Source organism: Gorilla gorilla, chromosome 20, assembly GCF_029281585.2.
Source record: "Gorilla gorilla gorilla isolate KB3781 chromosome 20, NHGRI_mGorGor1-v2.1_pri, whole genome shotgun sequence".
NCBI lineage: Eukaryota > Metazoa > Chordata > Mammalia > Primates > Hominidae > Gorilla > Gorilla gorilla.
In genome coordinates, this window is record NC_073244.2 from 43,990,015 (window position 1) to 44,015,664 (window position 25,650).

Genomic DNA, 25,650 nt, shown 5'->3' on the forward strand with positions numbered 1-25,650 from the left:
TTTCCATATGCAAAAAAAAAAAAAAATCATGGATCTATACCTTACACACTGATATGGTTTGGCTCTGTGCCATTACCCAAATCTCCTCTCAAATTGTAATCCCCATGTGTCGAAGGAGGAAAGTGATTGGATTATGGGGGTGGTTTCCCCCATCCTGTTCTTGTGATAGTGAGCTCTCACAAGAGCAGATGGTTTTACAAATGGTAGTTTCTTCTGAGCTCTCACATGCTCGCTCTCTCTCATCTGCCGCCATGTAAGACGTGCCTGCTTCCCCTTCTGCCATGATTGTTAGCTTCCTGAGGATTCCCCAGCCATGCAGAACTGTGAGTCAATTAAATCTCCTTTGCTTATAAATTACCACATCTGAGGTAGTATCTTTACAGCAGTGTGAGAACAGACTAATACACACACCATTTACAAACATTAACTCTAAACGGATTACAGACCTAACTGTAAAGCCTAAAACCATAACACTTCTAGAAGAAAATATAAGAGAAAACCTTTGTGACCTTAGGTTAGGTAAATATTTCTTCAATATGAGATACTGAAAGCATGATCCATAAAAGAAAAAATTGTAAGCTGGACTTCATAAAAATTAATAACTTCTGCTCTTTGAAAGGCACTGTTTAAGAGAATGAAAAGACAAGCCATAGATAGAGAGAAAAGACTTGCAAATCACATATTTGATAAAAGACTTGTATTGATACTATATAACGAACCCTCAGGATGCAATAATGGAAAACAAGCCAGGGCTGTGATGTCTCCAGGAAACCCACAGTCTTCACCCAGGTCTCTGTTTACGTCTCCTGGATGAAAAATGTCATTGCCTCCAACTGAACATGATCCTGAGTCCAACGGCCTTCCCAAGATGGTTCTTAGATCTGCAACAGAACTTGTGACCAACAAGGAATGCCCAATTTTTATAAATGGGCAAAAGATGTGAACAGATGCTTTACTAAAAAAGATACAAAGATGACAAATAAGCACATGAAAAAAACGCTCAATACCATTAGCCATTAGAGAAATGCAAAATAAGGCCAGGCGCGGTAGCTCACGCCTGTAATCCCAGCACTTTGGGAGGCCGAGGTGGGTGGATCACTTAAGGTCAGGAGTTTGAGATCAGCCTGGCCAACATGGCGAAACCCCATCTCTACTAAAAAGACAAAAATTAGCCGGGTGTGGTGGTGCATGCCTGTAATCCCAGCTACTTAGGAGGCTGAAGCATGACAATCACTTGAATCCAGGAGGCGGAGGTTGCAGTGAGCTGAAATCGTTCCACTGCACTCCAGCCTGGGTGACAGAATGAGACTCTGATCAAAAATAACAGACTCCATCTCAAAAACAAAAAAACAAAAATAACCACAATGAAATACTAGTACACGCTCATGAAATGTCCAAAATTTTAAAAACTGACCAAGACAACCCCTTGTGCTCTTTTATTCTAAACTGGGCCTATGAGAATGGATTCCACAAAGGAGGGCAATAAGAAGGGTTGTTCTGTCGTCAACAAGGTTGTGACCAGAAAGCACACTATCAGCACTCATGAGCACACCTATGGAGTGTGCTTTAAGACACTGCCCCTGGCATACACAAAGAGATCTGGAAATTTCCCATGAAAGAGCTAGGAACTCCAGATGTGTGCATTGATGCCAGGCTCAACAAAGCTGTCTCAGACAAAGGAGTAAGGAATATCCCTCACCCTATCTGTGTACCACTGTCCAGAAAGCGTAATGAAGATGAAGATTGATCAAACAAGCTCTGTACATTGGTTAGCTATGCAACTGTCACCACTTTCAAAAACCTACAGTCAATGTGGATGAAAACTAACCACTGACTGTCCAAGTTATAGAAGACCACACACACACACACACACACACACACACTCTCACATGCATGCACATGAACACACACACACACACACTGACCAAACCAAGTGTTGGTGAGAATATGAAGCAACTGGACTCATATACTGTTGGTGGGAACATAAATGGGACAATGACCTTGGAAAATAGTTTGACAGTTCCTTAATAAATTAAATACCTGCCAAGTATAAGGCCGAGTTATAGATATTTACCCGAGAAATGAAAGTATATATCCGAACATTTGTGTATACATTTTTTTTTTTTTTGAGATATAAGTCTCGCTTTGTTGCCCAGGCTGGAGTACAGTGGTGTGATCTTGGCTCACTGCAACCTCTGCCTCCGGGTTCAGGCGATTCTCGTGCCTCAGCCTCCCCAGTAGCTGGGACTACAGGAGTGCACCACCACACCCAGCTAATTTTTGTATTTTTAGTGGAGATAGGTTTTCACCGTGTTGACCAGGCTGGTCTCAAACTACTAAGCTCAGGTGATCTGCCCGCCTTAGCCTCCCAAATTGCTGGGATTATAGGCGTGAGCCACCACACTCAGCCAGTGTGTAAATGTTTACAGCAGCCTTATTCTAGTAACCAAAAATTAGAAACAAACTAAATATCCATCAACAGGAGAATGGATAAACAAACTGTGGCATATTCATATAATGAAATACTACTCAGTAAGGAAAAGGATGAATTATTGACTTTCGGAACATGCGTGAATCAGAATAATCATGCTGAGTGAAGGAAGGCAGTGTATTTTATGTAATTCCACTCATATAAAATTCTAGAAAATACAAGCTAATCCATAGTGTGAGAAAGGAGATGAGAGGTTGCCTGGGGATGAACAGGAGCATGAAAGGTGGCAGAGAGGGGCAGGGGGAAGGAATTACAAAGGAGCATGAGGACCCTTGTCAGAATGATAGATATATTTATTATCTTTTTTTCTTTTTCAGGAGCTACCCTATTAATTATCTTTTTAAAATAAACTTTTTTAGAGGCAGGGCCTCACTCACAACAGCTTCACTGTTGCTCAGGCTGCAGTGCAGTGATATGATCATAGCTCACCGCAGCCTTGACCTCTTGGGCTCAAGTGATCCTCCAGCCTTAGCCTCCCGAGTATCTGGGATTGCAGACATGCACCATCATGCTCAGATAATTTATTTTCTTTTGATTTTTGCTATAGATAAGGATTTGCTATGTTGCCCAGGCTGATCTTAAACTCCTGGGCACAAGCAATTCTCCTGCCTCTGCCTCCCAGGATCAGTTTACCCTAGGAGTTCAAGACCAACTTGGGCAACATAGTGAGACCTCCATCTCTGCAGAAAATTTAAAAAATTAGCCAGGCATGGTGGTGTGCACCTGTAGTCCCAGCTACTCAGGAGGCTGAGACAGGAGGATCGCTTGATGCTAGGGGGTTGAGGCTGCAGTGAGTCACGTTGGCACCAATGCACTCCAGCCTGGGCAACAGAATGAGACCATATCTCAAAAAAAACTTTTTGTTTTGGCCAGGCACAGTGGCTCACATCTGTAATCCCAGGCACTTTGGGAGGCAGAGGCAGGTGGATTGCTTGAGCCCAGGATTTCAGCCTGGGAAACATGGCAAAACCCTATCTCTATAAAAAATAGAAAAATTAGTTGGGCATGGTGGTACATGCCTGTAGTCCCAGCTACCCGGGGGGCTGAGATGGGAGAACTGATTGAGCCTGGGAGGTGGAGGCTGCAGTGAGCCATGATTGCACCACTGCACTCCAGCCTGGGCAACAGAGCAAGATCTTGCCTTGAAAAAAAAATTAATAATTAAAAAAAAAAAAGAAAATGGGCTGGGCGTGGTGGTTGATGTCTGTAATCCCAGCACTTTCAGAGGCCAAGGCAGGTGGATTAAGAAAGAGGTCAGGAGTTTGAGACCAGTCTGGCCAACATGGTGAAGCCCCATCTCTACTAAAAATACAAAAATTAGCTAGGCGTGGTGGCATGTGCCTGTAATCCCAGCTACTCCGGAGGCTGAGGCAGGAGAATTGCTTGAACCTGGGAGGTGGAGGCTGCAGTGAGCCAAGATTGCGCCACTGCACTCCAGCCTGGGCAACAGAACAAGACTCCGTCTCGAAGGAAGAAAAAAAGAAAGAAAATTATGTGTATAATTCAAAATTCCCTGTTAACCTGAATACTTGGGCTTTAATGCTTTACATTTTTTTTAAATACTCATCGCATTCAATCATGAAATGTGAGAAGTTCATGCACCTGAAAAGGAGAGACCTCAAGTCAGTCCATTATCCTCAGAGACACCATATTAATTGCATCATTATGGAATCGTGGTAAACATTTTGAAGGACATGATTCTAACCACCCTACTTATACTTTTCTGGGCAGTTTGAGCAGTTCCAGGATCCAGTACTTGGAGGCTGAGCACAGGGGTGACCTCAGTGCCTGCTCATCTGATACTCACCTTGGTCTCTCTGGAGACGGGTTGGGGCTGCGGGGAGGAGGTGTGCGTGGCACAGCTGCCTTCGGAGCAACGCTGGCTGCAGGTAAAAGGCCATGGATGATGTGTTTCTGCACAAATGAAATCCAACAGAAGTCACTGGGTTGGGTCACTGGATCACCTGAGTCTTGTCATCACTCTCCCTGGGCCTGCAAGGGGACACCTGCACTGGCCACCCATGGATCCAAACCCATCAGAAGCTCACTCCTCCCCTGCCATCCCCAGTCCCCATCAGGCCAGACAAGTGCACACAGCCAAGGAGCATCATGATAGCTGCTCATTGTGTGGCCCTCTTGTCCTTCCCTCCTCAGAGCTTCCCTGGCTGTCCCCAAGAGTCACCCTCTAGCTCTTCCACGTGTCCCACAGCACTCCCCCCAGTGATGTCTCATGTGGCTCCCCCTGCAGAGCAGGGCGACTTCCTGAGAAGCAAGTGATATCCTTATTGTTTTTTGCTTTGTTTTGTTTTTGAGATGGGGTCTTGATCTGTTGCCCAGAGTGGAGTGCAGTGGTACAATCATAGCTCACCACAGCCTCAAACTCCCGCTTCAGCCACAGGAGTAGACGGGACTACAGATGTTCACCACCATGCCTAGGTAATTTTTGTATTTTTTTGTAGAGACAGGATCTCACTACATTGCCCAGACTGGTCTCGAACTTCTAGCTTCAAGTGATCCTCCCACCTCAGCCTCCCAAAGCGTTGGGATTATAGGTGCGAGTGCTGCACCTGGCCCACTCTCTTATCTTTATCAATCCTGGAACTCTAGCATTAAGCACATTGCCTCACACCTCATAGGGGCTTAATATAAGCTTTTAGGTGGCTTATCTCCAAGATGAGAGTAATGAAAACTAGCTTCTATACACAATGAAAGTCAGAGAGCCCCGCTTTAGGTAATTGTAACTGGGAGTCTCTGAGACGTTTCTGGGTCTAGTCCAATCATTTTCTTGGCACGAGCCATTAATTCACACCTACTAGAGGCAAAACACCATGACAGCAATGAAGAAACCTTGTCTTCATCCCCAAAGTGGTGAGAAGGGAGGAAAAACACCCAAATAATTATTACAGAACATAGAATTATGGAATGAGCCAGGAGAAAGGCTCTCACTAAAAATGACAAAAAAAAAAAGAGCATCAATGAGATGTGGGATAAAAACACTATTGTTTTCTATTCGAAGCCAGTAATTAGCACAAAGTGCTGGGGTGGGCAGGGAGGGAAGATTCCTCCAGGTCTGGGGCCAGCCTGGGAATTTCAAATGCTTTCCTTCGAGAAAATCACACAGGTGTTTAGACTTGGCTTTCAGAGATGCCCACTGGTCCCACATTTGGAAATGTGACGGAACAGCATTCTAGGAAGAGGGAATGGCATGAACAAAGGAATGGAGCAAGACATTGGTTGCAGTGCTCGGAAATCATAAGCACGATTCTCCGTTTTGCTAGAATAGAGGCATCTTCGAGGGTGGGGCTTGGGGGCATGGTGGGGACAATTCCCATGGGAAGGGCTTCCAGAGCAGATGGAGGAAATCCCAAGGCCTAGTGAGGAGCACCCACTGACAGTGGCCCCAGGAATGTTAGGTAGTGGTCAGCACGAGACACAAGGCTGGGAAGGGTGGCACAGAGTGGGGGCATCTTTCAGGAGTGAGGGATGGGCACACCTTCCAGTCATCTCCTACAGCCCCCACCACCGACTTGCACGGCCACCCACAGGAGCAGAAGCTCCAAGCAGTCTCTACCCAATACCCCCACTCTGTTTACCTCTGTGTGGCGCCTGCCACCTTGTATTTGTCAAGTGATTCCACAGTTTCCATGTTTCCTCCCTGCCCCCCTCCACCACCTGCTACACGACAAGAAAGGGTTTTTGTTTGTTTGCTTGTTTTGGAGACAGTCTTGTCTGTCACCCAGGCTGGAGTGCGGTGGCACGATCTTGGCTCACTGCAACCTCCACCTCCTGGGTTCAAGCTATTCTCATGCCTCAGCCTCCCAAGTAGCTAGGACCACAGGCATGTGCCACCATGCCTAGCTAATTTTTGTATTTTGGTAGAGATGGGGTTTTACCATGTTGGTCAGGGTGGTCTCAAACTCCTGACCTCAGGCAATGCGCCTGCCTTGGCCTCCCAAAGTACTGGGATTACATGTGTGAACCACTGCACCTGGCCAGAAAAGGTTTTCTTAACCTTTGAATCCCAAGGGCTGGCGTCCAGCAGGTCCTCCAAAAAGGCTGCATAAGATTTTTTTTTTTTTAAAGAGTGAATCCCCCCCTCATACCATCACAATCATTCCTAACTATGGTCCCCTCGTCAATCCTGTCTCTACCGGGCATAAAAACCCTCACGGGCAGCACCACTCTCTCAACGGCAGGCAAATGTCCAGCATGGCATATCAGCTGATATAGGTTGGTTCCTACCAAGTGTTATGGGATTTTTGGGGTGTCGATTTTTCTGGCTGGAACCTCTGTGGCCACAGTGCCTTTGCCTGAGTTCTTGTCCTGCATCCAGGAAGAATGAGGTACGCAGACAAGTGAAGGGTGAAGAAGAGTTTTATTTAGTGTTAGAATAGCTCAGAGGAGTGGGTAGCTCCTCTCTGGAGACAGATTGTCCCATGAGCTCAAGCGTTCAGCTCTCAGCAGAGAGGAGGCCCTGGAGAGAGTGGCTCCTCTCCGCAGGCAAGTCATTCCAATGTCTCTGCAGGTCTCTGAAGCTCGCAGCAGAATGTAGCTCCTCTCTGCTGGCAGGTGGTCTCTGTAGCTTTCAGTGGAGAAGGTACTCCTCTCTGCAGCCGGTCACCCCACCGTCTCCAGCTATAAGCAGAGAGGGTACTGCTCTCTGCAGCTGGTCATCCTGTCCCCTCGTCTCTACCCTCTTTGTCCTCTGGCTATTCTCTGCGCTGCTCTGGCTGAGCCCAGGGTTTTTATGGACCTCAGAAGGGAAGAAGTGCGTGCTGATTGGGCCATTGGCAGACCCAGAAGAGGCTCCACGAGTTTCCACTCTGGTCAGAGGGACTGGCAGCCCAGCCCCCAGCCTTCAGGCCCTCCCTGGCCTGAGGGTGGGGCCTTACTGGCGACCCCACCCCCTTCCTCCTGCCGCCATTCATGGCCCCAGGGCTTGGCTCCAACCCCCCTCCAAGATCAGAGCAGTTGCTGGAGTGGAGAGAGGCCAGGCAGTGGAAGCAGACACCCCTGAGCCTGTAGGGATGGAGGGTGAAGGGGGCTGTCCTTCCTGGGGTGGCCGATGGTGCAGGCTGCAGAGACGCCCTGGTACTGTGCCTGGGAGGGCAGCCACAGCTGCACCTGGGAGCTCCCACCCCGCCAACTTGGAAGAGGCAGGGCTCCCGCTTGTCCCCGGCTCCTGCCTGCGCGGCTGCAGCTGCATCTGGAAGGGCAAATTCTGCCTGTTCCCGGCTCCCCCGAGAGCACAGAGAGGCCCGGATCCACAGCTGCAGTTTGGGTGGCTGTAGCCCTGCCCAAGAGGGTGGGGCTCCTGCCTGCTCTGTAGAGCAGAAGGCCTGGGTCTGCAGCAGCGGTTTGCGGCTCCGGTCCCAACTCACGAGGGGCGGGGCTTCCACCGGCTCTATGAAGTGTGCAGCCCTAGCCACACAGCGTGATGGCAGCAGCCACTGCCATCACAAGGACCCAAATTCATTTCTTGCTTCCCCTCCTCTTCCTGGGCAGAGTCCCTGTGCTTCAGCACTCAGCGTGGGCTTCCATTTCCCAAACAGCAAATAATTCATTCTTTTTTAGGCCTTGGTATTTGCTGTCTTCTGCACCCAGAATTCTTTCCTTACTCCCTGCCAGGCCCAGGCCAACTCTCCAGGCTGACGTCGCTGCCCTTCTGGTACACACGTCAACAGCAGTTCTTGTTTTACCATTGTGTACAGAATTATTTATGGGCTTGTCTATCCTACAGACCGTGTGGCCATAAGCTGTCAGTTGTGGGTATCAGCACACAGCAGGAACTCATTAATGTTTGGGGCTTTAAATAAAAACTCAGGCCAGATGCAGTGGCTCACACCTGTAATCCCAACACTCTGGAGGCCAAGGTGAGAGGATTGCCTGAGCCAAGGTTTAAGACCAGCCTGGGCAGCATACCCAGACCCCATCTCTACCAAAAAAAAAAAAAAAATTATGTTTTTTTGAGGCAGAGTCTAGCTTTGTCACCCAGGCTGGAGTGCAGTGGCACAATCTTGGCTCACTGCAACCTCTGCCTCTCGGGTTTAAGCGATTATCCCACCTCAACCTCCCGTGTAGCTGGGATTACAGGTGCCCACCACCACACCTGCTAATTTTTGTATTTTTAGTAGAGATGGGGTTTCACCATGTTGGCCAGGCTAATCTTGAACTCCTGACCTCAAATGATCCGCCCGCCTCAGCCTCCCAAAGTGCTGGATTACAGGTGAGAGCCACCTCGCGTGGCCTCTACAAAATAATTTTTAAAATTAGCCAGGCATTGAGACTTTGCAGAGTGTGAGGCAAAAAATAAAATAAATAAAAAATACCTAGGTGTGGTGGTGCACACCTGTAGTCCCAGCTACTCAGGAGGCTGAGGCAGGAGGATCACTTGAGCCCAAGAGGTTGAAGCCACAGTGAGCTATGATCATGCCACTGTACTCCAGCCTAGGCATCAGGACAAGACCCTGTCTCTAAAACTAAATTAAATAATAAATAAATATAAGAATCCCCTTGGCTGCTACGTGGAGAATGGACCCAGGGGAAGGGCGAGAGTGGAAGCAGAGAAACCAGTGAGGATCTGCCGTAGCAGTCCGGGTAGATGCTGGAGGCCGGGGTGTGGGTGGAGATGGGAACAGCTGGCAGATGTATGTAGTGGGTAGATCGGATGGGACTTCCTGATGGGGTGTATACATGGTGGGTGGTGGAGGGAAAAATGAAAGATCACTATATCCAGCAGTGCAGCAGGTGTACGTCGTCCAGGAGTTAACTCCGGGCACGGGGACGAATGCTGCAGGGGAGGCAGGGTGCTCCTGTCCAACTGTGGCCGACCCTGGGGCAGAAGATGGTTAAGGCCGGGCACAGTGGCTCACGCCTGTGATACCAACACTGTAGGAGGCTAAGGAGCTCAAAACCACCATAGGAACATAGCAAGATCCCTGTTTCCACAAAAATATTGAACAATTAGCCAGGAGTAGTGGCGCGCGCCTGTAGTCTCAGCTACTCGGGAGGCTGAGGTGGGAAGATCGCTTGAGCCCAGGAGTTCGAGGATGCAGTGAGCTATGATCGCACCACTGCACTCCAGCCTGGGCGACAGAGCGAGACCCTCTTTCTTAAAAAAAAAAAAAAAGTTTAGAACACGAAAAATCAAGGCTTCCTCAACTGAAAACCACTTTCTCTTGTGACGCCCCCTTGACTGGATCTCAGGGCAAACCCCAACCCGCCCCAATCCTTTACCCCTAATTCCCGGCCCCATAGAGCCCCGCGCGCGGCGGGCGAGCATCTACTTACGAAATGGCTCCTGCGGCCTCTCCGAAATCCCAGGAGCATCCTTGCAGAGCGAGGAAAATGGACCGGGGGCTGTACTCATCAGCAGATCTATCCACAGCCAGGGACCACTCCCTAAAGCCCGCCGCAGGCCCAGCCCCTCACGCTTTCTCTTCGCAATGGACTTTGCAGCAACCACGTCGGCCATTGGCTCAGCTCGGCCCTCGACCAATCAGAGCTAAGGTTACTTCCACACCGGTCGTTCTCGGCAACCAGCGGGTACCGTTCAAATCCCCGTCAGGGGGGAAACGTCCGCCCTTATCCGTTCTCTTATTGGTCAGGTTAGACGTCCATTTCTGACGCCACAGCCTATCCGGCGCTGCGGGAGGCGGAGGGCGGGCTGGATGAAGGACTGGGCGAGCACCCAGGGCTTGAACCCGGAAGGTGGCGCGGCCGCTAGTAACATGATCTCTAGACTGGGACGGTGGTGTTCCTGCCGGCTGTATTCGGGCCTTGGACTGGACTGAGGAGCCACGGTGCGGATCCAGCTGGGGTATTAGGGGCTAGGCACGTGATGAAAATGAAGGACGCGGACACCAGGACAGGAATCTCCTGGTTCTTAGAGAATTTGTTTCGCCACAAATAATTGGCAAACGGGATCTCGCTGTATTGCTCAGGCTGGTCTCGAACTCCTGGGCGCAAGCGATCTTCACGCCTCAGCCTTGCCCGATGTTGGGATTACAGACGTGAGCTACCATGCCCAGCCCAGGATTCTTTTAAAACTTCAATCTGATCGTGCCTCTGGCATTATTGGAATCCAATGCCATTACCACCTCCACCACCACACATCCCCTCTCCAGCCTGGCCTTCATTCAGGCCTTTGTGTTTTTTTTTTCTTTTTCTTTTTCTTTTTCTTTTTTTTTTTTTGAGACAAGTCTCGCTCTGTCGCCCAGGCTGGAGTGCAGTGGCACGATCTCGGCTCACTGCAACCTCCGCCTCCCGGATTCAAGCAATTCTCTGCCTCAGCCTCCCAAGTGGCTGGGATTACAGGTGCCCACCACCAAGCCCGGCTAATTTTTTTGTATTTTTAGTAGAGACGCGGTTTCACCATCTTGGCCAGGCTGGTCTTGAACTCCTGACCTTGTGATCCACCCGCCTCGCTCAGCCTCCCAAAGTGCTGGGATTACAGGTGTGAGCCACCGCGCCCAGCCCGTGTTTTCTTATTAGTAATTATAAAGGGAATCTTATTTGACAGTTCTTTGACAAATAATTCAGTCTGCAGAGGGGATCCTGCTCCAGAGGCCCTGGCTTGGAGTGGAATGCAGGGCGGTGTGCGGGAGAGCCTGCTCAAGTGCCGCCTGGCTTTTCCCTCCTTAGGTGGAGACCATCCATGGAAAAGAACCCCCCTGATGATACGGGCCCCGTGCACGTGCCTTTGGGGCATATTGTGGCCAATGAGAAATGGCGCGGGTCACAGCTAGCGCAGGAGATGCAAGGTCGGTGGCCTGCCCTCTGCCAGCCCTTTCCTCCCCTGACATATTAAAAAAAAAAAATCTGCCTATTATTGCCATCTTTTCATCCAAAGCTTATGGAACTCATTTTCTTCTCTGTATTTTAAGGGAAAATTAAGCTCATTTTCGAGGATGGCTTGACACCAGACTTTTATCTGTCGAACAGATGCTGCATTCTTTATGTCACCGAAGCTGATTTGGTGGCAGGAAATGGCTACAGAAAGAGGCTTGTTCGGGTTAGAAATGTAAGTATTAGGCTGGGTGCCGTGGCTCACGCCAGTAATCCCAGCACTTTGGGAGGCCAGGGCGGGTGGATCACCTGAGGTCAGTAGTTGGAGACCAGCCTGGCCAACATGGTGAAATCCTGTCTCTGCTAAAAATACAAAAATTAGCTGAGTATGGTGGCACACGCCTGTAATCCCAGCTACTAGGGAGGCTGAGATGGGAGAATTGCTTGAGCCTGGGAGGCAGAGGCTGTAGTGAGCCAAGATCACGCCACTGCACTCCAGCCTGGTGACAGAGTGAGATTCCAACTCAAAAAACAAAAAACAAAAACAAAAAAGAAATGTAAGTATTGGATTAAAGAAACTCGAACATTGATTTGTCTCACCCCACCCTTCCCTCCGTCCCTTGGTATCATTTATTTAAAATCATTGGCCAGGTCAGGCATGAAGTGATCGCATTCTTAACCTGAAAAGCAATTTGGTTGCAAAATGACTTACTGTCTTTTTTCCTTTCAAGTCCAATAATCTTAAAGGAATTGTAGTCGTTGAAAAAACCCGGATGAGTGAACAATACTTCCCAGCCCTACAGAAGTTTACTGTGCTGGACCTTGGAATGGTGCTGCTTCCAGTGGCCAGCCAGATGGAAGCATCCTGCCTCGTCATCCAGTTGGTGAGTACCGATTCCTACACCTTCATGGTAGTCCTGTCCTCATGGACACTCAGCTGCCCTCCAGAAGCAACCATCAATCCAATCTATGTCATTCTCTGAGTTGGTTTATAAAATCTCTTCGAGGAATTTAAATGTGGAAGCTGCCTCTGCAGCCAGCTCAGCTTGTCACCCACTCTAGGCAAGTGTATCACAAAGTATACAAGTTGGAGACCTGATTTTAGATTCTCAGGGTGTGATGGCTCCATCAGTCATCATCCTGCCCTTTCGCTGGTGAAAATGTCAACCTAGAGGCCAGGCGTGATGGCTCACGCTTGTAATCCCAGCACTTTGGGAGGCGGAGGTGGGAGGATCACTTGAGGCCAGGAGTTCAAGACCAGCCTGGCCAACATGGCAAAACCCTGTCTCTACTAAAAATACAAAGATTAGCTGGGCGTGGTGGCGGGTGCGTGTAATCCCAGCTACTGGGGAGGCTGAGGCAGGAGAATCACCTGAACCGAGGAGGCGGAGGTTGCAGTGAGTGGAGATGCTCCATTGCACTCCAGCCTGAGCAACAGGAGCGAAACTTTGTCTCAAAAAAAAAAAAGAAAGAAAGAAAATGTCAACTAGAAGCTGCTTTGTCTCATCCCATATTTTTGTTAAGCATCAGCACCTTGTGCAAGTTTTTTTTTCCCTTTTTTTTGAGGCGGAGTCTCGCTCTGTCCTACAGGCCAGAGTGCAGTGGCACAATCTTGGTTCACTGCCATCTCCACCTCCCAGGTTCAAGCCATTCTTCTGCCTCAGCCTCCCGAGTAGCTGGGACTACAGGCACGCGCCACCACACCCGGCTAATTTTTGTATTTTTAGTAGACAGGGTTTCACCATATTGGCCAGGCTGGTTTCAAACTCCTGACCTCATGATCCGCCCACCTTGGCCTCCCAAAGTGCTGGGATTACAGGTGTGAGCCACCACGCCTGGCCAGTTTTTTTTTTTTTTAGATAGGGTCTTGCTCTGTCATTCCGGCTGGAGTGCAGTGGTGCAGTCTTAGCTTACTGCAACCTTTGCCTCCTGGGTTCAAGCGATTCTCCTGCCTCAGCCTCCCTAGTAGCTGGGATTACAGGCACCCACCACCATGCCCAGCTAATTTTTGTATTTTTGTATTTTTAGTAGAGATAAGAGTTTCACCATGTTGGCCAGGCTACTCTCAAACTCCTGACCTCAGGTGATCTGCCTGCCTCGGCCTCCCAAAGTTCTGGGCCACCACACCAACCAACACTTTTTTTTTTTTTTTTTTTGAGATGGAGTTTCGCTCTTGTTGCTCAGGTTGGAGTGCAATGACGCAGTCTCAGCTCACTGCAGCCTCCTCCTGCTGAGTTCAAGTGATTCTCCTGCCTCAGCCTCCCGAGTAGCTGGAATTACAGGTGCCCGCCACCACACCCAGCTAATTTGTATTTTTAGTAAAGACGGGGTTTCTCCATGTTGGTCAGGCTGGTCTCGAACTCCCGACCTCAGGTGTTGTGCCCGCCTCAGCCTCCCAAAGTGCTGGGATTACAGTCGTGAGCCATCGCGCCCGGCCGCCAACACTTATTTTTAAAATCAGTTTAGTAGCTTACGCCTCTGATCCCAGCATGGGGAACGTCAATTGTGTGTGTGTGTTGTTTTTTTCACTTTTGTTTTGTTATGTGTGTGTTGTTTTTAAATCACCCCCTCTGATGTGGAGCTAGAGTTGAGAGCCACATTGAAGATGCAAGCAGCCATGAATGGTTCACAGATCCCTCTCTACCATATCCCTTGCGTCACCGTTCCTAACTTTCCTTGATATAACGCTGTTGTCCGCCTTAGTATAACCACCACTAACTAGACCAGGTTTCTCCTTTGAGGCAGGCTTCCTGCAGCTCCTGCGTGAAGTAGGCCTAGTTTAGGTGTAGCCATCATTTAATCCTGCACAACTGAAATGTATCTTAATGGACCAACAGAAAGTGTTTGAATTCCTCAGTGTGTTTTTCTAAACATTCTGAAAACGCACGTTTTTGTAAATTAATGTCTTAACTCCTTTGTGTGGTTCACCTTTCAATAATTTTACTGATGTCTGAGAAATTATATTCATGATATATGAAAACATTTGTTCCCATAAGTCAAGCTGAGCCAAATAGAAAAACGCAATTTCTACAAAACATATTTTAAGAAAACGGCCAGTCCTCCAGAGGGCGCTCACATGCTGTTGCTTTCATTGCGGTTCAGGTTCAAGAGCAAACCAAAGAGCCCAGTAAGAACCCTCTTCTCGGGAAGAAACGGGCCCTGCTGCTGTCTGAGCCTTCGCTCCTTCGAACCGTGCAGCAGATCCCAGGAGTTGGAAAAGTTAAAGCTCCCCTTCTCCTCCAGAAGTTTCCAAGCATCCAGCAACTGAGTAATGCTTCCATTGGGGAACTGGAGCAGGTGGTCGGACAAGCAGTGGCACAGCAGATCCATGCCTTCTTCACACAGCCCAGGTGAGGGCTGGCCTCAGGGCCACGGCATCTTCTCCCGAGACCACAAACACCAGGATCTTGTTTTCAGCTTTAAAAACCAAGAGAATGGGCCGGGTGCACTGGTTCACGCCTGTAATCTCAGCACTTTGGGAGGCCGAAGACAGCGGATCTGAGGTCAGGAGTTCAAGACCAGCCTGGCCAACATGGAGAAACCCCTAAAAATAGAAACAATTAGCCAGGCATGGTGACAGGTGCCTGTAATCCCAGCTACTTGGGAGGCCGAGGCATGAGAATCACTTGAACCTGGGAGGCGGAGGTTGCAGTGAGCCGAGATCGTGCCACTGCACTCCAGCCTGGGCGCCAGAGCGAGACTCCGTCTCAAAGAAAACAACAAAAAAAAAAAAGAAAAGAAAAAGGATTTCCTCTAGCAGCAACCAGTGAAAGATGAGGTGAGGCTTGAATGGAGCCCGTGGGTCGTCCTGCCTTAGCGTCTGAGTTCAGCTTACGAAGTTAGTGGGCCGCAGAGGGCACTGCCTTCATTCTGCTAAGATGAAAAGGGCTGGTGGGATCTTCGCAAGAGAGTCAGGGACTCACACTCAGCAAAAAGCATTAGGGCCGATTTTAATGTGCGACCTTGACCTCCGTCATGGAAAGTGCCTTCTAAAAAGCTTCAGTGGTGGATGTGACCATCTGAAGGAAACAAATGTACAAGGAAGCACTGTGTATCCTAAGCCCTGGGTTCCCGGAGTTTCACCTGCTGTTCATCAGGTCTGGCCTTCATATACCTGTACTGCGAGGGCTGCTTCCAATGTAAATAAATAACTGCGCAACAGTTCCTTCCTCCTTTCCTTTGTTCCTCCCTCCCCCCCGCCTTTTTTTTTGGCAGATGTACAGTTTGTTTATAATCACTGCGTATGTCTTCTGCACACAGAAAGTATGAAGTCTGAAGTTCCCACTTAAAGTTGAAAACTCGACGGCCGGGCACAGTGGCTCACACCTGTAATCCCAGCACTTTGGGAGGCCAAGGGGGGTGAATCACAAGGTCAGGAGATCCAGACCATCCTGGCCGACATGGTGAAGCCCTGTCTCTACTAAAAATACAAAAATTAGCTGGGTGTGGTGGCACACACCTGTAATCCCAGCTACTCGGGAGGCTGAGGCACGAGAATCGCTTGAACCCAGGAGGTGGAGGTTACAATGGGCCGAGATTGCACCACTGCACTCCAGCCTGGATGACAGAGTGAGACTCCATCTCAAAAAAAAAAAAAAAAAAAAAAAAAAAAAAATTTAAAGTTGAAAACTCAACATGCATGAGGCAGAACAGGCTGTGTTTGTATATGGAAGGCCCAACAATGGGAGGATACAAGAAAATGATGGCAGCAGCTGCATCTAGTGAGGGAAGCAGGGGCTGGGGATCAAAAGGTACAAATTGCCCATTCAAAAAATAGACACAGGCCAGGCACAGTGGCTCACACCTGTAGTCCCCGCACTTTGGGAGGCTGAGGTGGGAGGATTGCTTGAGTCCAGGATTTCGAGATCAGCCTGGGCAACATGGCAAGACCCCATCTCTACAAAAAAATTAAAAAATTAGCCAGGCGTGGTGGCTCATGCCTGTAGTCCCAGCTACTCAGGAGGGTGAGGTGGGAGGATTGCTTGAGCCCGGAAGGTTGAGGCTGCCGTGAGCCACAATTGCGCCACTGTCCTCCTGCCTGGGCAACAAAGCGAGACCCTGTCTCGAAAAAAAGACAAAAACAAAAAATAAGCACAAAGATGCCATCTGTCTTAGAAAATACTAAGATAACTTGACAGCTTTTTAAGTTCTGCTTTATGAAATGTTAGTAACTAAAAAAAATCAAAACAGTAGAAACTGTGTGCATTGGGGAGAAACAATTTGAAAGAGGAGGGAATGAAAATGAAATAAAAGTAAAAAGAAATATTAACTCGGGTAAATGAATATGTTTATTAAAATATTTATACAAACATGGCCCTAGGAGCAGCAGATACACTTTCCCAAAGGTGGTTGCTTTCTTTAAGATATTGCACAATAGAAAATAAACTCTTGTTAATCCTTAAAATTAGTCTTCAATGCTATGTATTTTAGCTATGTAACTTGTACCGTGTCAACAGTGAACCTTATTAGATTCACGGTGTCATCCAACTTATAGCAAGATAAAAATCAATCAGTAAGAATGTCATTTTAAAAAGTAAAATAGTGGGACGGGTGTGGTGGCTCATGCCTGTAATCCCAGCACTTTGGGAGGCTGAGGTGGGTGGATCATTTGAGGTCAGGATTTCGAAACCCACCTGGCCAACATGGTGAAACCTCACCTCAACTAAAAATACAAAAATCAGCCAGGCATGCTGGAGGGCACCTTGTAGTCCCAGCTACTTGGGAGGCTGAGGTAGGAGAATCGCTTGATCCCAGGGGGCGGAGGTTGCACTGAGCTGAGATCACACCACTGCACTCCGGCCTGGGCAACAGAGCAAGACTCTATCTCAAACAACAACAACAAAAAAGTCAAATAGAGCTTTAAACCTGAATCATTTACATCTTTACTTTATAAAATGTAAAACTACTTTTTTACCCAAGACTTAAAATATAGAATTATGTAACTTCTACTTTAAACAAAATGAAAAATGTTTTGAGTATCAAACAGTATATTATCTACCTTGTAGACAGCATCTTCATCTAACACTGCCACTGTGTTAGCAATTCTTAAATGACATCAAACTAGAAGAAAAGCTGCTCCTACATTGTTTTTATTTAATAAGACAAATTTGGCACTAGACTTTTTCTAGAAATAGCATTCATAGTCTATCGATATAATAGTAACATCTTGTTTTAGGTTAATGAATTCCTGTTAGGAAGCAGCACTTTGGAACAGTTTTTAGTGACACTAATTTAATTCTATCATTATAGTCCTCTGAGCTGCCTTAATTCCAGGATCATCTGAATTCTAGGTTAAGGAATGATTATTAGCCAAACCTGGAAACAACTACAAATTGTACTAATATAGGTAACCCCAATTTAATAGTGACTAAAAGTCATAATTGTCACCATTAAAAATAGCCGTATTTCATATCTTCAACACTATTCTATTTACAATACTTTATACAATAAATAACTTACAGCAGTATAGTAACACACTTCAAAAAAGTTCTTTTTTCACTAATTCCTAGAGGTTTCTTGGTTACTTTCCTTCATAAAAACACATCAAATGTGAGTTTACACTATGAGAAAAACAGGATTTGAGAACAGATAGATAGATATTTTCCATTATGGCACAAACGTTTAAGGCCGAGTCAGCACCGGAAATGTTCGGGGCCTGAACGTGTTTGTTTCCTCACATTAGTACCAAGAACTGTCTGAGTTGAGAAGGCTGAAAGGGGAGGGCAGCTTCTTCTTGACCTGAGGCCGTGCAGCCCCGACCGATGGGAGGCACAAGGTGCTGGCTGACTTCTGTCTGTTCTTGTTGGTGCCCCAACTCAGGAAGGAAAGCTTCTTGGAGATTTTCTTGGTTTTATCAGTTTTGTCGTCATCATCAATGGCTAAGCAGATCATGGAGTACGTTTTCTGCATTCCCACGGAGTATGTGGCACTCTTATTATGCTGCACATAGAAAAGTAAGAAAAAGGGCGTCAGGCATTATCAAGATAGATGATAAAAACTACGAAGTTTGGCCAGGTGCGGTGGCTCACACCTGTAATCCCAACACTTTGGGAGGCCGAGGAAGGCGGATCACTTGAGGTCAGGAGTTCAAGACCAGCCTGGCCAACATGGTGAAACCCCATCTCTACTAAAATACAAAAATTAACGAGGTATGGTGGTGGATGTCTGTAGTCCCAGCTGCTTGGAGGCTGGGCATGAGAATCACTTGAACCCAGGAGGTGGAGGTTGCAGTGAGCTGAGATCGCACCACTGCACCCCAACCTGGGCGACAGAGCAGGACTCTGTCTCCAAAAAATAAATTAAACAGACATAATTCAGAAACTCAGATGACCAATGCTTATATAGAATTAGGTTCTTAAAACAAGGACAAACTTTTTTTCTTTTTTGAGACAGGGTCTTGCTATGTCGCCCAGGCTGGTCTTGAACTCCTGTGCTCAAGTGATCTTCCTGCCTTGGCCTCCTGAGTAGCTGGGGCTCTAGGTGTGCGCCACCAGGTCCAACAAGGATAATTTTTTGTTTGTTTTTTGTTTTTGTTTTTTTTTTAAGACAGAGTCTCACTCTGTCGCCCAGGCTGGAGTGCAGTGGTACGATCTCGGCTCACTGAAAGCTCCGCCTCCCAGGTTCATGCCATTCTCCTGCCTCAGCCTCTCCGAGTAGCTGGGACTACAGACACCCGCCACCACACCTGGCTAATTTTTTGTATTTTTAGTAGAGACAGGGTTTCACCCCGTCTCGATCTCCTGACCTCGTGATCCGCCCATCTTGGCCTCCCAAAGTGTTGGAATTAACAAGCGTGAGCCACCACGCCTGGCCCAACAAGGATAATTTTTAAGGAATGTACTCAATAGTAACAATTTAAGCTTAGGAGCCACAACTCACATTTTAAGGTTCTTCTTCTATTTCAGAAAGTAATAATACTAATGGTCACGAATATGAAAGTACAGGGTGGGGCGCGGTGGCTCACAACTACAGTCCCAGCTACCTGGGAGGCTTAGAGGGGAGGATTGCTTGAGCCCAGGAGGTTGAGGTTATAGTGAGCTGTGACTGTGCCACTGTACTCCAGCCTGGGTGGCAGAGTGAGACCTCTGTCTCAAAATAAAAAAAAAAAAGGGGGGGGGGGCGGGGAGAAGGAAAGAGGGGAAAGGAAGGGAAGAGGGGAAGGAAAGGGAAGAGGAGAAGGGAAGGGAAGAAGGGAAGGGAAGGAAAAAAAAAAAAGAATATGCAGTGAGCAATAGGTCTCCCTGTCACCTGGGCTTCTAAGGCCCTCCATGTTATACTTCTAGAGATGATATGCATGCACAAGTATTTCTATATGTACATAAGTATATTACCATTCATTTTCTTAAAAGGAATATACTACACTATTCTACACCCGATTTTCTTTTTTCTTTTTTTTCCTTTTCCTTTTTTTTTTTTTTTTTTTAAGGCGGAGTCGCGCTCTGTCGCCCAGGCTGGAGTGCCATTTTCATCATTTTCAAGTGTAGAGTTCGGTGGCATTAACTACATTCACATCATTATGCTCCACTGCCACCATCCATCTCTAAAACTTTTGCATCTTCCTCAGCTGAAACTTTGTACCATTAAACACTCTCTACTATTAACTTTCAAAGAATCATGTAGGATTCCAACTGGAAATCTAAGGAAGCTTGCTTTCTGAAGACTTTCCACATGGGCTATCACCAGCTTCTAAGGTTTGCCTAACATTGAGATTGTTTAGTTCGCCACATGTTTATTGATGGTCTACTATGTTCTGGCACTAAAATTAGGCATACAATATATCGCTGCAATAGTTGAGGACATTGTTCCTAATATACACCCTAAGAGGGGCCGGGCACAGTGTCTCACACCTGTAATCCCAACACTTTGGGAGGCTGAGGTGGGTGGATCACTTGAGGCCAGGAGTTCAAGACCATCGTGGCCAACATGGTGAAACCCCATCTCTACTAAAAATACAAAAATCAGCCGGGTGTGGTGGTGCACACCTGTAATCCCAGCTACTCAGGAGCTGAGGCAGAAGAATCACTTGAACCCAGGAGGCGGAGGTTGCAGTGAGCCAAGATCACGCCACTGCACTCCAGCCTGGGCGATGGAGTGAGACTCTATTGCAAAAAATAAATAAATAATAAATAAATAAATAAAATAAACCCTCAGAGGAATCTGAGTTATGCAGCAATAAAGTAGGGGGTACTTCAAGCCCCTAAGGATGGAGATGCCTCTTCCTTTTCTGGAAAACTGACCACTAACTCCACCATGTTTTACGGAGCACACACAATGTCATTTAAAACAATAATAAAACGAATAATCCTGGAGACAGATGTGAGGCCTGAAAGCATTTCCCAACCCTCAGCTGCTCAAAGTCCATTGTGTATCAAAACCACTGCCTTATAAATACCCTCATTTCTCTTCCATCTGCCCCCAGCAATGCTAACTCGCTCATCTCCACCCTCTGCCTCCCCTAGGGCCTGTATCTGAAAGGTTGTGCGTTGCTGGAGGACACTCACCAAGGCTTCCCTTGGAATTCTAACCTGACCCCAAACCTCTAATAGGCACCCATTTCCTGGCACTTCTGTGTGTCCCTAGTAATTTCATTTCCTTTCCTCCTGTATACTTGTTTCTTATCTTCGCTCTCCTCCTGAAGCCACTCACACACCCTCCTGACATCCCTGCCGTATACTTCATGGCATCCGTCCCCCAAGACCAAGCCCTTCTGTGTGCCTGGATCCCATTCCCTCTCTCGTCCAGGCACCCTTGCCTCCCAGATCTCTACACACACACACACACACACACACACACACACACACACACACTCCTGCAATGCGTACCATCACATTCTTTGAAAAGCCTTTCTTGGCGGGGCGTGGTGGCTCACACCTGTAATCCCAGCACTTTGGGAGGCCAAGGCGGGCAGATCACAAGGTCAGGAGATTGAGACTATCGGGGCTAACATGGTGAAACCCCGTCTCTACTAAAAATACAAAAAATTAGCTGGGCGTGGTGGCGGGCACCTGTAGTCCCAGCTACTCGGGAGGCTGAGGCCGGAGAATGGCATGAACCAGGAGGTGGAGCTTGCAGTGAGCTGAGATAGCGCCACTTACTGCATTCCAGCCTGGGTGACAGAACGAGACTCTGTCTCACAAAAAAAAGTAAAGCCTTTCTTGACCCTATTCCCCGCCAGGTCCACCCCAGTATCATACCCACACACACTCTCTCACTCCTGCAATATGTACCACTACTTTCTTTTAAAAGCCTTTTTTTTTTTGAGACGGAGTCTTACTGTCACCAGGCTGGAGTGCAGTGGCCCAATCTTGGCTCACTGCAACCTCCACGTCCAGGTTCAAGTGATTCTCCTGCCTCAGCCTCCCAAGTAGCTGGGATTACAGGCAAATGCCACCACACCCAGATAATTTTTGTATTTTTAGTAGAGACAGGGTTTCACCATGTTGGCCAGGTTGGTCTTGAACTTCTGGCCTCAAGTGATCCACCTGCCTCAGCCTCCCAAAGTGCTGGGATTACAGGCGTGAGCCACTGTGCCCAGCTCCATTTACTATTTCTTTCCCTGCCACCCACTCCTCACTCAAATCCACCTGGGGTACCCCTCTAGAACTCTTAGGGCTTTACAGAGCACAGTTTAAAACCACTGTGTAGGCCTAACTCTTCCAACCTCTGGATGAGAAAACCGAGGCCCAAGGAGGGTATGAACGTGCTGAAGTTACACAGCTTGTGAACAGCAGTCAGGGCCTAATTCCAGAGCTTGATTCCAAGCTTAGATTTGTTCAACTAGGGATCCCCACTGTAGTCAAGAGGGTAGCCAAGGGCAGCAGGTCATCAGTTCAGCCAGAGTGCTAGGCTAAATGTTCTCTTTATTTGATTTTGTTTGAAAGGCTCAGTCACTAAAAACAGTGCTTGGCTGTCATTATCTAAAATCCTTATCATAAAAATTAATAGACAAAAATAATTTTTTTTAATTATTTTTAAAAAGCCAGGGGCTGGGCATGGTGGCTCACTCCTGTAATCCCAGCACTTTTGGGAGGCCAAGGCGGGCCAATCACCGGAGGCCAGGAGTTCAAGATCAGCCTGGCCAATATGGTGAAACCCCGTCTCTACTAAAAATACAAAAATTAGCCAGGCATCGTGGTGGGTGCATGTAATCCCAGCTACTCGGGAGGCTGAGGCAGGAGAATCGCTTGAACCCGGGAGGTGAGGTTGCAGTGAGCCAAGACTGCACCACTGCACTCCAGCCTGGATGACAAGAGCAAGACTCTGTCTCCAAAAAAAAAAGAGCCAGGTACAGTGGCTCATGCCTGTAATCCCAACTATTCGGGAGGCTGATTCAAGAGGGTCTCTTGAGGCTAGGAATTCAAGATCAGCTTGGATAACTTAGTTAGACCCGGTCACTACAAAATTAATTAAATAAAAGACAAAAGGAAATTACTTTTGGCCTGGTGCAGTGGCTCATTCCTGTAATCCTAACACTTTGGGAGGCGGAGGCAGGCAGATTGCTTAAGCCCAGGAGTTTGGGACAAGCCTGGGCAACAAAATGAGACTGTCACTACAAAAAAATTAAAAATTAGCTGGGTATAGTGGTGCACGCCTATAGTCCCAGCTACTTGGTAGGATCTTTTTTTTTTTTTTTTTTTTTTTTGAGATGGAGTCTCCCTCTCTTGCACAGGCTGGAGTGCAGTGGCACAATCTCGGCTCACTGCAACCTCTGCCTCCTGGGTTCAAGCAATTCTCGTGCCTTGGCCTCCCAAGTAGCTGGGATTACAGGCGCCCGCCACCACCACGCCCAGGGTTTCACCATGTTGACCAGGCTGGTCTCCAACTCCTGACCTCAGGTGATGAGAAGGGAGGATCTTTTGAGTCCTAGAACTCGAGGCTGTAGTGAGCTATGATTGCACTATTGCACTCCAGCCTGGGCAACTGAGTTAGACCCTGTCTCAGAACAAACAAAACAAAAAACAACAACAAAAGAAATTATTTGGCCAGGCATGCTGGCTCATGCCTGTAATCCCAGCACTTTGGGAGGCAAGGTAGGCGGATTGCTTGAGCTTAGAAGTTAGAGAACAGCTAGGGCAACACGGTGAAGCCCCGTCTCTACAAAAAATACGAAAAATTAGCTGGGTATGGTGTTGCATGCCTGTAGTCCTAGCTACTCAGGAAGCGGAGATGGGAGGATCACGTAAGCCCAAGAGTCAAGGCCACAGTGAGCCGAGATTGCGCCAGGGCAATGAGAGCGAGACCTTGTCTCAAAACAAAAAACAAACCTTTTTTTTTTTCTAGACAGGGTCTCACTCTGTCACGCAGGCTGGAGTACAGTGGCTCAATCTCGGCTCACTGCAACCTCTGCCTCCCAGGCTCAAGTGATTCTCATGCCTCAGCCTCCCATATAGCTGGGATTGCAGGCATGCACCACTATATCCTGCTAATTTTTGTATTTTTAGTAGAGACAGGGTTTTGCCACGGTCGCCAGGATGGTCTCGAACTCCTGGCTTCAAGTGATCCGCCTGCCTTGGCCTCCCAAAGTGCTAGGATTATAGGAGTGAGCCACTGTGCCCAGCCTAAAAACATTATTTTTAAAAAAATTAAAGAGGTCCTGCTAGGTGAAAAGAATAAACATCATGATCATGGTTATCATCATTATAATGCCTATTGTGGATTGAAATGTAGCTCCTGTTTGGCCCTCTTGTAAGGGCTTTATGTAAACTCAGTTTATCCTGAGGCTCACAGCTATTCCCTGACTTGCTGAAGGCCACACAACTGGTGGTGGAAAGCCAGGATACACATCTAGACTGTCTGAGTGCAGAACCCTTGCTTTCAGCTACTACAGCAGCCCCTTCCTTGGCCTGGTGTAAAGATGTCACAGGCTTGAAAGTCAAGCCTTTGCACCTCTCACAGGGGGCAGGGCATGCCCCAGAAACTCAGGCCTCTGCTGATGGGGTCCCTACTCCAACCTTCAGTGTGTGGCTTGGCTCTTTTCTCTAACCTCCTTTTGGACAAATGTCTTTTCTGTTTCTGCTGGGGACCTTAATCACTTGTCCAGAAGCTCCATGGATTTTGTCCCTAAAAATATGATTTCTTATGATCCCTTCTCCCAAGATGCTCTGAGTCCCTTGACTTTATCTTCTTTTAAAATTTGAAGTATGTCGGGTGAGGTGGCTCACGCCTGTAATCCCAGTACTTTGGGAGGCTAAGGTAGATGGATCACGAGGTCAGGAGTTCGAGACCAGCCTGACCAACACGGAGAAACCCTGTCTCCACTAAAAATACAAAAATTAGCCAGGCATAGTGGTGCCCACCTATAATCCCAGTCACTCGGGAAGCTGAGGCAGGAGAATCACTTTAATCCAGGAGGCGGAGGTTGCAGTGAGCCGAGATCACGTCACTGCACTCCAGCCTGGGTGATAGTGCAAGACTCTGTCTCAAAAAACACTCCAGGTCTTTTTTACAGGTCTTTTTTCCTTTACAGCACTTATCAAAATCCTGAACATTTATTTGCTGACTTAATGCCAGCTTCGCTGGGGGGCAGGGACCTTATCTGTGTAATGTAAACTGGAGCTCTGACACCTAAGAGAGTGTCTGGCACCCAACTGATCCTCAATCAATATTTGTTGAATGAATAAATGAGTGTTGTTACAGAGGGAAGGTCGAGGGTACATCATTAAGTGTGGCAAAGTGCAGAGGAGAACGTCATTAAGTGTGGCATGAATCCTAGCACTTGGGGAAAATTTTAGGTTTTTTTGCAGACAGAGTCTCACTCTGTTGCCCAGGCTGGAGTGCAATGGTGCGATCTCCACTCACTGCAACCTCCACCTCCCAGGTTCAAACTGTTCTCCTGCCTCAGCCTCCTGAGTAGCTGGGGTTACAGGCGTGCACCACCATGCCCAGCTAATTTTTATATTTTCAGTAGAGACAGTGTTTGCCTTGTTGGTCAGGCTGGTCTTCAACTCCTGACTTCAAGCAATCCGCCCACCTCAGCCTCCAAAAGTACTGATTACAGGCATGAGCACCGTGCCTGGCCTCACGTGGGGAAAATTAAAGGCGGTAACTGTGCAGGTGAACTTGAAGACACTCAAATGCTTCCCAAATCTCCCAGGACATGGCTGACACTGCCTCTAGGGCGTACAGAGGGATTGTCTTAACTTTCACAGGTTGTCTTAAGCTCTTCTGTACCATTAGAATTTTGTTTTTTGTTTTTTCACTATGAGTATGTATTACTTTTGTAATTAAACAATTTGATCAGAAAAATAGATCAGTTGATTATTTTATCTACAGGATATTTTAAAAAGTTTGCTAGCAGGGTGCAGTGGCTCACGCCTGTAATCCCAGCACTTTGGGAGGCCAAGGTGAGAGGATGGCTTGAGCCCAGGAGTTCA

At 47.6% G+C, this 25,650-nt stretch overlaps 3 protein-coding genes across 9 annotated transcripts in view; 1 reads left to right on the forward strand and 2 right to left on the reverse strand.

Moving 5' to 3' along the window:
- Positions 1-10,021, reverse strand: part of CEP89 (centrosomal protein 89) — a 97,153-nt gene extending 87,132 nt beyond the window's left edge. Inside the window, exons 1-2 of one of the 5 annotated variants that reach the window (XR_008673709.2) lie at positions 9,782-9,943; positions 4,299-4,405 (exon numbers count right to left, since the gene is read on the reverse strand). Coding sequence is in view for 4 of the 5 variants with exons in the window: in XM_055368898.2 (XP_055224873.1) it covers positions 4,299-4,405; positions 9,782-9,820 (146 nt within the window). In the remaining variant the exon portion in view is untranslated. Of the gene's footprint in view, positions 1-4,298; positions 4,406-9,781 lie in introns of all 5 variants that reach the window. The other 4 variants (XM_055368898.2, XM_055368901.2, XM_055368899.2 and 1 more) reach the window with 4 other exon arrangements.
- A 114-nt stretch (positions 10,022-10,135) lies between these two features.
- FAAP24 (FA core complex associated protein 24) lies at positions 10,136-15,439 on the forward strand. Of its 3 annotated transcripts, none has more exons than XM_031003943.2 (5): positions 10,136-10,293; positions 11,135-11,253; positions 11,435-11,513; positions 12,010-12,162; positions 14,381-15,439. In XM_031003943.2, exons 2-5 carry the CDS (start codon positions 11,219-11,221, stop codon positions 14,630-14,632), a joined length of 519 nt encoding a protein of 172 aa, XP_030859803.1. In that variant the 5' UTR covers positions 10,136-10,293; positions 11,135-11,218; the 3' UTR covers positions 14,633-15,439. The 3 variants fall into 3 exon arrangements, with proteins under 3 accessions (XP_030859803.1, XP_030859802.1, XP_030859804.1); XM_031003942.3 differs by having other exon boundaries at positions 10,139-10,293; positions 11,377-11,513; XM_031003944.3 differs by lacking the exons at positions 11,135-11,253; positions 11,435-11,513 and having other exon boundaries at positions 10,163-10,293.
- A 1,109-nt stretch (positions 15,440-16,548) lies between these two features.
- Positions 16,549-25,650, reverse strand: part of RHPN2 (rhophilin Rho GTPase binding protein 2) — an 84,629-nt gene continuing 75,527 nt past the window's right edge. Inside the window, exon 15 of the mRNA XM_031003940.2 lies at positions 16,549-18,217. Within this exon, the coding sequence (XP_030859800.1) occupies positions 17,957-18,217 (261 nt within the window). The 3' untranslated portion in view covers positions 16,549-17,956. The remainder of the gene's footprint in view (positions 18,218-25,650) is intronic.

Excerpts from the sequence above, each read along its gene's own strand:
- FAAP24 (XM_031003942.3), top strand. The coding sequence starts at position 11,148 with ATGGAAAAGAACCCCCCTGATGATACGGGCCCCGTGCACGTGCCTTTG. Across the intron at positions 11,254-11,376 it reads GCTAGCGCAGGAGATGCAAG|GGAAAATTAAGCTCATTTTC; the intron begins GTCGGTGGCCTG and ends CTGTATTTTAAG. Across the intron at positions 12,163-14,380 it reads CCTGCCTCGTCATCCAGTTG|GTTCAAGAGCAAACCAAAGA; the intron begins GTGAGTACCGAT and ends ATTGCGGTTCAG.